This window comes from Ambystoma mexicanum, chromosome 7q (genome assembly GCF_040938575.1).
Source record: "Ambystoma mexicanum isolate Mex_15411 chromosome 7q, UKY_AmexF1_1, whole genome shotgun sequence".
In the NCBI taxonomy this organism is placed as follows: domain Eukaryota; kingdom Metazoa; phylum Chordata; class Amphibia; order Caudata; family Ambystomatidae; genus Ambystoma; species Ambystoma mexicanum.
In genome coordinates, this window is record NC_090941.1 from 992,754,012 (window position 1) to 992,768,725 (window position 14,714).

The 14,714-nt window shown below is 45.2% G+C and overlaps 1 protein-coding gene across 1 annotated transcript in view; it reads left to right on the forward strand.

The window, feature by feature from the left end:
- PPME1 (protein phosphatase methylesterase 1) overlaps positions 1-14,714 on the forward strand; it is a 491,485-nt gene that overhangs the window by 278,699 nt on the left and 198,072 nt on the right. The window contains exon 9 of the mRNA XM_069640139.1: positions 7,993-8,119. Coding sequence (XP_069496240.1) covers positions 7,993-8,119 — 127 coding nt within the window. The remainder of the gene's footprint in view (positions 1-7,992; positions 8,120-14,714) is intronic.

Here is a 14,714-nt window from a genome sequence, read left to right on the forward strand (position 1 = left end):
CAGGAGCTCCCGACCTCTCAACCCCCAACCACAACTCCCCCTCACCCCCCCACCTTCATCAGAGCAAGAACCTCCAAGGTAAGCCTTAGGGCTCTTTTGTGCAGCGCGCGCACACGAACTGTGTCGTGCTACGATCAACAATCCATTGTCCTCATTGCAACTGTATTTCCTGAGAATTTGAACCCGATGGTGAACGAGTTGGTCTACCTGTGGTTTGGTGAATTATACTGTGCACCGCCGCAGGTTTGCACCCAGAAAGATGGCCGCCGCCGTGTTCAGTGGGCTTCTGCAAAGAGTACGACGCTGATCTACATTTGGTCGAACGTACAGCTTGGTAAGACTCGTACTGCTAAAACTATTTGACTATGCTTGCCTCCCCACTACCTACTATCGGCCTCCTCCTGAGCAACACGATATGTAATTAATGTCATCTGCCGCGCATCTAGCAACTGAAGTTGGCCCAGAAGTGGCAAAGGATCCATCACATATGTTCCTCTGTGTTCAGGAAATCGCAATACTACTGACGTCAATATTAGACCGCCTAATCACCAAGTAATTGTATATTTCAAGAGTATGTATTTCATTGGTTTTAGTATAGTGAATACATCGCGACACATGTACCCTGTTTTTTTCTCTCAAAAGGTTGACTAGCACACGGATGTTAATTCAGATTTGCCCGTCTCATATTGTACACTCATTGCAGTTAACCTATTACCGCACGACTGCTAGCCCAGCCTATTACTAACTAGTTGCCAGAAATTGTTTAACGAGTATCGTTAAGACTTCCCTGTCTGATATTGCAATGAGATCGTGCAGGCCTAGCACGCATTCACTGCCATAGACGGCACCCCACACCATGCCCACCCCATTTCTTCCCAACATAGCAGTCTTCCATCCCAGTCCATTTAAAAACGTCAGCGCACAAACCTTCATACCCAAACCAGATACCTCGCATTACTCATGTCTTTCCCTGAGGACACACGCTGACCACATTCACAAGACTCATGCAAGCTCTCACAAGGAGAGCAAGACTTTCCTCCCGTAACGGAAGTCACCCCTCAACACACATGCCTCATCCCAAGGACACCTACTGCAACCACACTCACAAGACCCATGCAAGACTCTCTTCCCACAGATCAAACATCACATCACCCCCCACCCACCAGTAGAACACTCACACCAGCCACCAAGCACCCTCAAGATACACTCCACCACCACAACAAACCTCACTCAACTCACATCCTACAACACATGACACCTTAGCGTGCCCCTTGGCTACTCCCGTCAAAACACCATTCCCCCCTTCACCTAAGGATCTGCTTAAAGGTGCCCTACTGAACGTCCGATCCCTAGGCGCTCATGCCATTGATGTGCATGACCTTATTCTTGGATATCAATTAGACTTCCTAGCACTGACCTAGACATGGCTCCACTCAGCTTCAGGTCCTGTAATCATGCTAGCCATCCCACCCGATTACACCAGCCTCAGAACTGACCGACATGATACCACCAGAGGTGGCGTTGCCATAATCGCAAAATCATCCTTACAGTTTAGAGAATGTAAAATGGAGTCCTTAATAGGATACAAACTTCTGTCCCTCAAACTAACTACTGGCCCTAAAACCACCATTAACTTCTTGATAGTGTATAGAGCCCCCAGCTCAACAAATAGCCAAGACACCGACCTACCGCTGCTCATCAGCCCCATACTGGAACCCAAAACTAAGTTCATTCTCTTAGGAGATGAATTGGATCACAAAGCCACTGCCCTACATTATGCATTCTTAGCAATGCAATTCACTCAAATTGTCGATGCCCCAACCCCTTCAGAAGGAAGAATTCCAGACTGGCTCCTTACACTGAACACTGCAGTTTCACTAGAAGATATGCTAAATATATCTTGGACTGATCACGTCTTAATACGATTTTAATATAACCACGCCGACTGGTCCTGTCCTTATCACCACCCCTCCTATCCCTGTTGTAATGAGAAATGCACATTAACTCGCCCCTGAAAACATGGTGCCCATACTGAACAAATATCTGAATGCACAACCTCCTGATATTGCCAACCGAGATATTATTTCACTACCATACCTGCCTGAAATCAATGATAGATGAAGTAGCCCCGCTCAGAAGTTGCCCAAACACAGTAATAACTGGTTTAACGACTACCTCATCGAACTACGAAGGAAAAAAAGAGCCTTAAAACACATATCCAGAAAAACCGTACCAGTGAGGCCAAAAAAGAACTTGTTGCTATCTCCATTCCCTTAACCAACGCATCACAAATGCTGCCTCTGATCGCAAATAACTATTATCAATCATTAGAGAACTAGAACCACCGACCCCCCACAGCCCCACCATTGCAAGCAAAGCATAGTGCACCACCATTCAGGATGCATTAGCATCTAAAGTAAACATGCTTCAAAACAAAATCGCCCTACAAAGATAACTGCTAAGGTTTATAGTAAGATTTTTTTCGAATGCCATTATGTCAATAATTTCGGCTAAAAAAAATATTTCGAATGTCTTTTTTTTTTTTGTAAAAAAAAAAATTTAATAGGGGGTTTCCCCAAACCCCCTGTTTTTTTTAACCCTTTTTTTTTACTTACGAAACAAACAAAAAAACTATAAACTAAAAAAAAACATTAAAAAAAAAGAATTCGGCAAAATGTTTTCGAAAAAATGACTGAATACAAAATACTAACAGACAAAATGGAGTTTACCACCACGAAATCGGAAGACACATTAGCAAATATACCACAATTCCATTTCACGACAGTGACTAACACACAGGTGCTCAAAACCATAGCCTCCCTCAAATTGTAAAGGCAATAGCTTCCCTGCCAAACTAGTCAAGGATTGTGCCACTGCACTAACTAGCACCTACCATCACTAACTTCATCAATGCCTCGTTTAGCGCCAATCACATCCCTGCAAACATTAAAGAAGCCTGGGTAACACCCTCCTTAAGAAACCCACCTTAGACCCCACCATTCCCACCGACCAATCACCACAGTTACCTTTCTCCTTAAAGTTATCGACAATATTGCTTATACCCAAGTCCAATCCCACACGAAAATAATCACCTACTAGAATTCCACCCTATGCATAGTACGTAGACCGCACTATTGGATTTAAAAAACCAAATGGACGCCATCAGAGACACAGGTAATTTATGCATCCTTCTATTACTGAACCTGTTGGTGGCATTTGATTTAGTGGACCGTAGCAAACTATGCCAAACCCTAGCCAATAACTTCCACTTTTCCAAAGAAGCAAACTCCTGGATTAAATCTCGTCAGACCAAACATCTATAGTAGCCATCGGTAACAAAGCAGCTGATCCCATAACAGTACCACTGGGCGTTCCTCAAGGTTCATGCCTCTCCCCCACACTCTATAACACATACACCAAGCTACTGTTCACTGCCCTTGATGCCATGGGAGTAATTTACACACATTTTGCGGATGATATGCAGATACCCATCCCCATCACAGGCAATATCTAACAAGATACCATCTGTATCAATAAAATATATCTTATCCAGAACTGGATGGCAACAAACAGCCTATGCCTAAATGGCGAAAAAACAGATTCTTATAGTAGGCGCCCCTGCCCGCCTTAGCAAACTACCCCTGCATTACACAGCCATAATCCTAGATGGCACCCCTATCACCATTTCACATCAAGTCAAAACCTTAGGGGTCTACCTCGACTCCAGTCCCACCATGAGCAAGCACGTTCATGCACTCGCATCATCCACCTCACATACTGCCAAACTCATTGCACTAAGTTGACCTTTTCTCACTCCCCAAAACTGCATCACACTCGCAAGGGCCCTCATATTGGCCAAGATTGATTATTGCAACATTCTCTTATTAGGGACTTCAAAGAAAAACCATAACAAAATGCAGCTACTACAGAACAAGGCCCTGAGAGCAGCGCTAGGTATCAACAAGAGGAATCGCATATCTCAGTACAGAAGAGAGGCCCACTGGATACCCATAGAAGCGAGAACACTACACAAAACACTCATGATCATACACAAATGCATCACCCAACAGGCACCTACCTACCTCAACCATTGCATCATATGCAAATCTACCACCAGAACACGCAGATCCAATGCTAGCACACTTCTCATCCCCCCCCCCCCCGTTCAATAACACTAGAACAGGTAGCTTGAGTTTCCCTGTAGCAGCCCACAGAATCTGGAACTCCCTCCCATCCAATATCTGCGACAAGCCTTCCTTCCCACAGTTTAAGAAACTAATAAAGACCTGGCAATTTTAATACTAACTACACGTCAGATACTCTTCACCAACTATCACCGTACCCCCCTGACCCCTAGCCCAGATCCTCTGATTTTTAGCTGAAACCCTGTGATCACCATTTGTCATAACCTACTGTAATTAATTGTCTGAGCTAGTATATGATGTCTAATTTGCAAACTGCAATCAGTGAGGCACTCACACCGATACTGCCAAATGAGAGCCAACCTTGTAACCAATAAACGACCTAGCCAGCATGTAACCAAGAAACCATTAATCTGTACTGTAACTTTTTATTTATGTAAGCATTCTTGTGACGTGTAAGAATGTAAATATCCTTGTAACCTACACTGTGATACCCTAGTGTTTGGGCGGATAACCAAAAACAATAAATAAAATTTAAAAACTGATGGCAAAGCTCAGAGCCTTGATAACCGTACTGGAAACCCATCGAGCCATCCTTGGACAATAAACTGAGTAAAGAGACCTCTACCAGAGCCTTAACTGCTGCAAAACCAAGCTCACCTAGCACTAAGAGTCAAACAAAAATATTAAACTACTCTTGGTTGTCAATCTCATTTACCAACTCGTCCCATTGTTGACTGTGGTCTGGCCAATGGATTGCTACGGTTCCCTCTTATTTTTAATGGCATGTCGAAGTGCGTCATGTCTTCTCACTTGACAGAATTTATTCCATTTTAGCCTCGGCTTCCGGGAGCCGTTTCTGTTTAACACACAAAACTGTAATATTATCAGTCTTTATGTGCCTGATCTAAGAAATGTGTTTGGCGACCAACATTTGGAGCACAGAATGGAGGCCCACACCTATATTGTTTGGCCATATTTGTTGTTCCAGCCTCCTACAGTGTGTTATTTGATTGTCTTAAGAGCTTCTCGGGCTCCTGATCGAATGATCTACAATGTAGCTAATGTTGGGCAGTGTTAGGCAAGATTGTATGCAGTGCCCTTTGGGTGCACTACAACAACCTTGACCTCCTGGCAAGAGGAACCCAACCTTTGGTACAAGTCTGTACTACACAGGTTGGTAGTAGTGTTGAGCAGCCAGGCTTCTCTCAAGAGGGGTCAACGTGAGCAGTAGAGTTGCACAGAGATTCTCAGTGACAAGTATTCAAATAAACTCTTACACACAAGGTTTCTTGATTAAACAATTAATTTAACAGTCTGTTAGAGTAAGCCTTCTTCAGAAGGGTGAAATATAATAGTAACACACAAATGCACTCCAAAATCCACACTCTTAATATTTCTAAATCAGTTAGTACCCTTTTGGGATGGCACACAGACACTTCCTACACCCTCGGAGGACTTTAGTAACTAGGACACTGTGGACATTAATATACTACTGTTTGGCATTTAGAATCGGATTCAAGAGTTTGGCAAAGCAAAAGATTATTAGAACAGAACCAGAGATCACACAAATATTCTTAAGCAGGTAAGTACTTTTGGTAACCCCCAATGCAAAGTTAGTTCACTCCTTCCTGGAAGGAAGACCAAACACAATGTCAGAGGGCAGAAGAATCATTCAGGGAGCCAGGCTACGCCAAAGTCAATTGGGCAAAAGTCTAGGTGAGCTGAAGCACTTCTTGCAGGTAAGTAAAAGTCTTGCACAATGGTTTAGAAGTCTTCAAAGCAGGCCGCAAGCTGTTTAGACTTGTGAAGTAAAGAATCTATCAGCAACTCTACAGAGCAACCACAACCGGTCCCACCAACTGAGAACAAGTGCAGTTACTCAACGAGAGGTAAGTTCTCTTAGCCTGTACAGTACCTTTAGGTTGAAGAAAAAGGGCAGTAGATGACTTCAGTTCCTGTGCAGCTCTGTAGATCCTGGTGTTCCTGGGCCTCAGTCGTGGGGACAAGAGGGATTACTTCTGGGGACTCCTGCACTGCAATGGGACGGTCACCGACCGCAACCGGAAATCTTCAAACAAGTGGCACTTCAGTGTTTCAGCTCCTCACGTCTACCGCAAATAGCAACTACACCGTTCCTATCTGTCGAGATGGGCTTTCCTTGCATCTGGTGTCCAGCACTCTGTTGAGGTGGCACAGGCTCGGTCAGTCCTGCTTCCTGGTAGTCCGGAGGATCTTCCTGGAGCTCTTGGCCAGCTTAAAAGCAATTCAGGCGATCTGGTGTTCCTCTCCCTGGCAATTAGGTTCCAGCAGCAACTGCAGTGGAATTTCAACCAGCTCAGAGGATACCAGGTGGCTTACTTTGGAGTTGATTGGTCCCATCAACTCAAGGGAAGAAGTCGTCCTTGCAGGGGCTTCTCTGTCAATACAAATTTGGAGTTTCAGCACAGCAGCAGGGCTTCACCGGCAAACCAACGGTCCAGGAGTTGCAGCAGGCGTCCTCTTCAAGTTCTTCTGATTCCTTCGTCCAGTGGTCGGCTCTGCCTTCCAAGCCAAAAAGCCACACCTTTTTTATGCAGGTTTCTCCCATTCATTCCAGCCTAGCTGTCAGTCAGCCAGCCGGCCAATCACTTAAGAGTGCATTTGTGTCTCCTAGGAGACAAAGCACAGGGAGTTTAGGGCACCTCCCTCGATTCCTGCCCCTGCCAGACACCCTGGAGCTAGAGGCGGGCTTCACTCGTGAATCCCGACAAAGACAAAACGAACAAATGGACAAAACCTGGTTGGGCGCGCAGAGTAAATATCAAGAAGGACCTTTCCACAAAGAAATGGCGAAAAATGAAGACCGGGGCCATTTTGCCAAAAATAGCACCCTTCGGTGCTTTACTGCAGCTGTGAACGCAGCCCGCGGTAAATGCACACCACAGTAGTTAAATGTAAACCACTGCCCCAACCATTCATCGGGGAAAGGGTAACATAAAACTGTTACATGAGAAGCTAGACAAAGGGGGGGATACTAAGTAACCCCTCCAGCGTGCTATTGTAAGATAGTGTGTGCTGGCTCTAGAAAGTTACAAGTGTAAGTAAAGTCAATTTCACTTCACTGCTCTTGGAGACAGTTTATCCAAGAGAAGGTAGTTAAACCTTGGAGAAATCTAATAGACTTCCCTGTGTCACTGCACTGAAGGTGCTGTGCGACACCATGTAAAAGATGATGCCTATGGAGTTTGTCAGACTCCACAACCAAAAAGAAACGGAGTTCAGAATCACATTAAAATACATGAGTGGATAAAAAAAGGGTCTCACTCTCTCCAGGCAAAAAATGTAAGTCCTAGAGTCCAGAAAAAGAGCTGGGGGTCTCTAAGGTAGAGAGAAATTGGCACATTTCTGAGAATTCTCCCTAACAGGCAGTAGAAAAGATATATGGTCTAGAATCCTTAAGTTTTTGTTTCATGTGTGTTTTTGCCTAATGGGATATCTTTTTACTTCTGTCTGGAAGTCTAATACTTTCTTGCTTGTTTTGTTAACCCATTATCTGAATCTGCCTTACTGCTCAACCCATGCTATCTTGAGAGAGTTTGATGAGATATACATGAGAAAAGCCCTTGCACATCACTTGGGTTGGCCTCCAATAACACCACCACAGTGTTGTTTCTGGAAATACCTCCTAACCAAAACCCTGCACATGCGACATATTTCCAGAACCCATAGTCGCAGTTAAGTAGTTATGTACATGGAAAAGTAGGAGGAGTCGATCCCCTCGCCCCCTCGAAAATGACCTATAGTGGCATATACATTAAGTTTTCTGTACAACTACAACATCATTGTATGTTGGATTTTTCTTGGCAAGGTGTGAAGAGGCGTGCAGTCCTACAGCACCTAAACCCATTGTGGAAGGAATTATTGAGGAAGAGGAGGAAGAAGAATCTGAGGAAGGCCACACGTGCAACAAGAAAAAAAAGCAAGACGACACAGAGGTATGAGCTGCAATCCGACTGACTTAACTACTTTGGATATTGAGTTATCATTGGGTTAATGTACAGGTTCTTTTTAAGGTTTCTTGTTACAAGCACTAAAATGAATTTTCAAGGGCAATGTAGCCTTTTATGACTGAACCATATGAAAGACAGCCTCTTTCTTCACTCCTTCCCAGCATACTGCACCTTCTGTCTTGAAGTTCTTGTGCCATGCCTCAAGAATAGATTTAGTTTTTTCAGAGATGAATAGTTGATCAACATTAATAGAACTGAGAAGCAACAGTGCAATACTTGAAGGGGGTAGAGGGTTGATGCACCCAGGGTGTTTAGGTGGGGCATGTGGGTAGATGGAATTGGTGGTGAGGGGAGGAGATTTGAGGGGCAGTAGTAGTGTTTGAATAGGCAATCCCCAAAACCTTATGTTCCTTACACTGAGATAGGACTTCCATTTTCAATATTGTTAATAACAAGGTGAGGAAGGTCTCATCAGCCCACCCCTAGCAAACACATTATGCACACAAGGGGGTAGTGGGGCTACTTGTTAAGTAAGATTATCATATTTGTGATAAATATTCCTAACCTGTGTCAACCCCAGAACTTTTTTGGTTTGACTTTGTAACTATTTTACCTTGTCCCTGGGTGAAGGGGAATCTTTTTCCCTGTTACCTTGTCTTTTACTCTTTTTATGAGTGACCTTTTTATGTCTCTCCATAGTGTGTGGTTGTAGTTAGTTTCCTATAACTTTTGGGCTTTGGCTGTGTTGTCCCTTTGGGCTCCCCTGATTACTCTTTCATGTACTTGGGTGAACTACTGTTCCCAAGTAGTAAGGGGGATTTTCATCCCCTTTACATTATGTATATAAGTGAGCCAGCAACCCCACCTTATGTGGAGTGCTGGGGGATACAGTGTATCCCTTTCTTACTTAACTTGTAATATTTTGTTTAAATTGCACGTTTTACATGAATGGCTGGTGGCAGCGGGTTTACCTTCATGACCTTTAGTGTTTATTACTCGCATGCTGTTAATTCAGCCTCTGTAATGTACAGAAGGGCCACCATTTTGCTAAAATGGTGGGCTACTTCTTTTGCCCTTTCTTGTGTGCTTGCGGTTTGAGGTCTTCCCCTGACAGTCTAGGCAGTAACGACCTCAGTGGAAATGTCTTTGGTGGGAATCCTTTGTATTCCCTGCCAAGGCTCCACAGCGTCTGAGAAGGCAGGAAGTGAGGGATGAGTCCAAAACTCTGAAGCTCTTGTCTTTTACCTTTCCTGAAAGGGACCAACTCCCAGTGGCCTGATTGGACAGCCAGACTGCCACTTGCTGTAAAATGCAGGGAGAGAATGCCAAAGATGTGCTGTAGTTCCTGATAAAAAACTCAGAGCCTGGAAGCTGCTGACAAATTGACCACTGGAGCTGAAACCGAAGAGAAGATGAAGAAATGACGGCCGTCTCGATTTCTAGCGACCAGAGAGCCTGCTGTGTAACCCAAGCCTGCTGTAACCCTTCCTTCCCATTGACCTGGGGTCCCGAACGTGACAACTCCTACCCAGAGGCTGGTGTGATTCACTAGTCTCAAGAAGACCTGAATTTTGAGCCATCCCACAATGTGATGCAACCTTGCTCGGCTGCAATACCCTGGGACCTCGAGCCATTGTGCTGGTCATGGTCTTTCAAAGTGAGGATCTGTCCGATTTGGTGGCCTCCTCCTGACCCTCCACAGACACGATTTGAATCCCTGAAGTCCCCTCACCAGAGTGCAGAACCGAGAGAGTGAGGAGAATCCGAAAAGCGGTATTCGTTCTTCATATGGTTGCTGAAAAGGGCGCCAGAACCACATCCAGCCGCAAAGGAACCCTTGCCTGACATTTTCCCCCTTGATTGCTGCTGCAGATTTCAACAAGAAATTGACTGTTTTTGGTTAAAGATCCTGAAGACATCCTGCTGCAAACTCTTCTGTGCTTAGGTACTGTGTTGGCTGGGGTATTGATCACCTTAAGCCTTTTGTGATGCCTCTGTAGATTTGGGGTACTTCATTTGATTGGGAGTCCTCTCATCCAGATCACTGAGGCCGACTGCTGGAATTCACCTAGAGCGTCGTCTTTGAAGTCCCTGGACCCTAACTGTACAGTGATCTACATTCTTGTTTTGAAAGGACTTCCAGCAGAACTCTGACTTCTTCTGCAACTGAATCCAATCTCACGCTGCCCACTGCTGGCACCTAGATCACTAGGGTTCCTTCTTCTGTGTTAGGCAGAATTGCATACCGTACCCTCTGGGACCACCACACACAATTAGGACTACAGGTGTAAGCTAAACCAACCTTTGGTATAAGTCTCTACTACAGTTTTTGGAAGCGAGCTGAGCAGCCAGTTTATCTCAAGAGGGAATGTGAGCAGTAAATTCTGTTACACAGATCTTAGAATCACAGTGGTTCAAGTAGACACTTATACTCAAGATTTCTTGGTAAAACACTTATAAATGTATTAGTCATTTAGAAAACATTCACTAGAAGGAGGCAACTTAATATTATACACAAATAAACTCCAGTACCGATCCAATACGTTTCTGAGTAAATTAGACTCTCCTGAAGTAGGAGCAAAATGGTATTTCAGTCACTTTAAATGGGAGTAAAAAGGCACAAGTTAATAAAATGGATCACATATACTTTATTAGGTGGTGCAAATAGTTTCAGTTCACTAGAAGAGTCAATTCAATTGGCCTAGGCCAAAGTCAATGGACTAGTGTCTTAGATAGGAAAGAGCAGTTCTGGTAGTAAACGGTAAAGGCTTTGCCAAAGTTCTCGGAAATAGTTTGTACGAAAAAGAATCATATGTTGGGTCATAAGCGGATTAGGCCTACAAGTTGGGAAAGTTTCACAAACTTTCAGCGCAAGAGGTAAGTTCTCTCAATCGGGTTGGCACAGTACCTTAATATGAAGAAAAATATGCAGCTGAAGACTTTGGTTCCTGCAGATCTCGCTGTTCCTGAGCCTGAGTCTTGGGTACAAGAGGGAGGACTTCGGGGGACTCCTGCACTGCACGGGGACTGGTTAAAAAAAAAGCTGGAAAAATTGAAGATCTCCGGTTCGAGTAGCTGTCGTCAAGCACACAAGCTGCTGTCCCTCTCCCTGGTTAAACCTAACCAGCTCTGATAATGGTATCCAGGTGGCTTACGAGTTGATTGGTCCCACCAACTCAAAGGAAGAAGTCGTCCTTGAAGGGGCTTCTCTGTCGAGGTGAACTCGGCAATTCAGACCTGCAGCAGGGCTTCACCGGGCAGACCATTGATCCAGGAGTTGCAGCACCCGTCCTCTTCCAGCTCTTCTTCGGTTCTTTTGTTCCAGTGGTCGGCTCTGCCTTCCAAGCCAAGAGATTCGCCTTTTAAACAGGTTTCTCCCTTTCATTCCAGCATAGCTGCCACTCACCCTGCTGGGTGGCTGTCCTTTGCTGGACAGTCAGCCAGCCAATAACACCAGATTGCATTTTGGTCTCCTAGAAGACTAAGCACAGGGAGTTTTGGGCACCTCCCTCACTTCCTGTCCACCCCAGACACTTGGACGCCAGAGGCGGCCTTCAGTCCTGAAGCCTGCCAAAGGCATAGAAACAAAGGGACCAAACCCAGTTTAGCGCGCAGAGATAAACACTAGACGGACCTTCCTGAAAAGACATGGCGTAAAAAGACCAGGACCTGTTTAAACGAAGAGGCTCAAGGCGCCATCTTGAAAAACATGGCTCCTGCGATTTTAGCTACCGTGTTCGCGCCATTTCGATAGGAAAGGGTAGCATTTGACTGCTACATGAGTTTTTAGACACGGGGGATATGATGTAACCCCTCCAGAACTCTATTGTAAGATAGGGTGTGCTGGGTTTAGGAATTCGGAAAGACTAGTAAAGTCAATTTCACTTTCCATTCTTTGGGAAACAGTAGTTTATCCCAGAGAAGGTATTTAAACCTTTGGGAAGTCTAAAAGACATCCCTGTCACTGCACTGAAGGTGCTGTGTGACACCTGAAAAGATGAGGCATATGGAGTTATCTAAAACTCCATAATCAAAGAACACAAGAGTAAAACTCACATCAAAATACATGAGTGGGGAAAAATGGCTCGCACTCTCTCCAGGTTAAAAAAAAAAAAAAAAAAAAGTCCTCAAAATCAAGCGAAGTTGCTGGGGGTCTCTAATGTGAAGGAAATTGGCACATTTATGAGAATTCTCCTAACATTCTGCCTCTGAGAGAACTCATGCAATATACTAGGGAAGGACTGGATAAGTAAAGGATTCTGCCTGGAACAATGTAACACGTGTTACAAAGTTAGTTATTTGTGAAAGTGTTCTTTTGGTAACTGTCCCGCTGAAAAAGGAGCAGTAACAAAGTTCTTACTTACATTTAATGTGTTTTGCCCTTCTTTCAAGTTTACCCAAGGTTATTTTACTCACCTGTGAATTGGTTCCCCCACTTCCCAAAAGTAATGCTGTTGGCTTCACCTAACTATTTCTTTCAGAATGTGTAGAAGTTCACCAACTGGGTCTTGCTTCCCTTGACCTGCCGTATAGCCTGTCTAGAAAAAGTGCCATCCTAAAATAAGTTATTGCTTACCTTAGTCTATGTTCCACTGAGCTCAAAAGTTTATTTGCAACTGTAATCGTTTATTACAACAGTTTTTAGGTTGTACTCACCTGGTATAACTGAGGGTTATCCTAATCATAGTTATAAATTCACACTGTTCCATGAATTTGTGTTCCACTAGGGTTGATTTACTAAATGATTTCTTAACGGAGTGTCACTGCATGACCGACCGGGCTACTACCCTTGATTTACTGACTGTATTCAAAAAGTATATCTAACCTGGTTTTCTGATGCTTGTGAATCTGCTTTGAATCACATGCTGTACATATAGTCCGACATCCCGTGGTAACCGCAGAGTATTGCATCTTGTCTTTCGAGGATTGAAGGGGAAGGCAACATGGGCATGCCTGTAACACTATCCCTAACGTGACGTTTAGTGTACCCAAAATCCCTCGTGCGTCGAGGTCCCTCAGATTGTTTTCTTCCGCCTAGCTGGCTGGTCGCCATATGCGGAGCTCGCTAAATAGCTTACTATATCTTTGTCCTCGACCTCTGGTCGTTTTTATATATTCGTCCCTTTCATCAACCTACTACCGCCAAAGATCGCCGAAGACAACTGCAGACTTTGTCGGCTACAGGTGACGAGGAGTTGAGCGACAGCAGTGGCTCCGATACGGATGCCATCAACCTATCTGCGGAGTGACCACGTTCCGCGGTGTCCGACCCCGACAGACAGGCCACTGGTTCTGCTATGTGGAGTGTACACCCCGGCGACAGGGACGCACACACTACCCACAAAGGTAAACATACAACCCCCCTGACTGACTCATTGAGTCGATCAAAGACGCCAACGGGAACCTGCCGATCATCAGGGTCGGCAGCTGTCCTGCAACTGCGTAAGCGGCATGCGTCCAGGCGATCCCTTGACAAGTGCGTCACCTCCAAGAGTCATAAGGGCGTCGAGCCGCCTCTTAAGAGCGTGCCGATGCAGATAGTTCCGGCTACGTCAAACTACGGCGAAGCCGCTAGAACTGCCGAAACCCCTCAGACACGCTCAACATCCACGAGAATCTCGTGAAGATAGTTTCAGTGGCGAGTAATCCCAAGGACAGGTCAAAAGAAACGTCCACACGCCTAGAAAGGCAGGAAGACTATTCTGAAGGCCCGAGCACCTGGCTAAGACCCTTTTTGATAAATCTCGACGCTCTATACACTCAGATCCCCAAGAGGAGCCTTCCCCTCCCCCCTTATTCCCCCTGCACCCATCCCCACCCCCATACCCCTCTGGCTCATCCTTATGGACCAGAGATAGGTTTGAGGGGTGTATGAGTAGACTTCTCAAAGGTTTACCACTCCTAAAAGGCACAGTGAGGAAGACCTATACCCTACTGTGTCAAAATTCCAGAGAACCTCCTGCCCTCTTCATGAGGAGGTGTTTAACCTGACAGAACAGAAGAGGTTCCTCAGGACCTGTATTTACACGAGAAGTATCTATTTTAGGACCCTACCCACCACATCCCAGATTGGGGGGAAGGGGTGAACAGGCAGTGGTTCAGCCTACCATAGCTGTCACCTACTAATACCCCTGATCCAGATACTATATGCATGGATCCTCCCGCATCTCCTCCCAATAGACGGGCATCTCCCATAGATGACCAGCTTTCATATAATGCCATTCTGAAGAAGGCTGCAGAGCATTTTCAGATTGCCACGCAAGAAGCAGTGCAAGACACTGACTTTGTGGAGGATATTCTGAAGGCGAACCCACCTGCAAGCCAGGCTATACCCTTACTGAAATCCATTAAACAGCGCATCGCCCCTTCTTTTCAGATGCAATCTCAAACCAGTGCAGTGAACCCACATGTCGAAGCTTTTTCGCCCCTCACCCACAGACTCTCTACATTTGGGGACATGCCACTCCAGATTCCCTACTGGTGACTAAAACTAGGAAAAGAGCAGGAGTACCCTTGTCCATGGGTGAGGCGCCGCCGGACAAGGACTGCAAGAAGTTGTAAGCCCTGGAGAAGCGTGTCA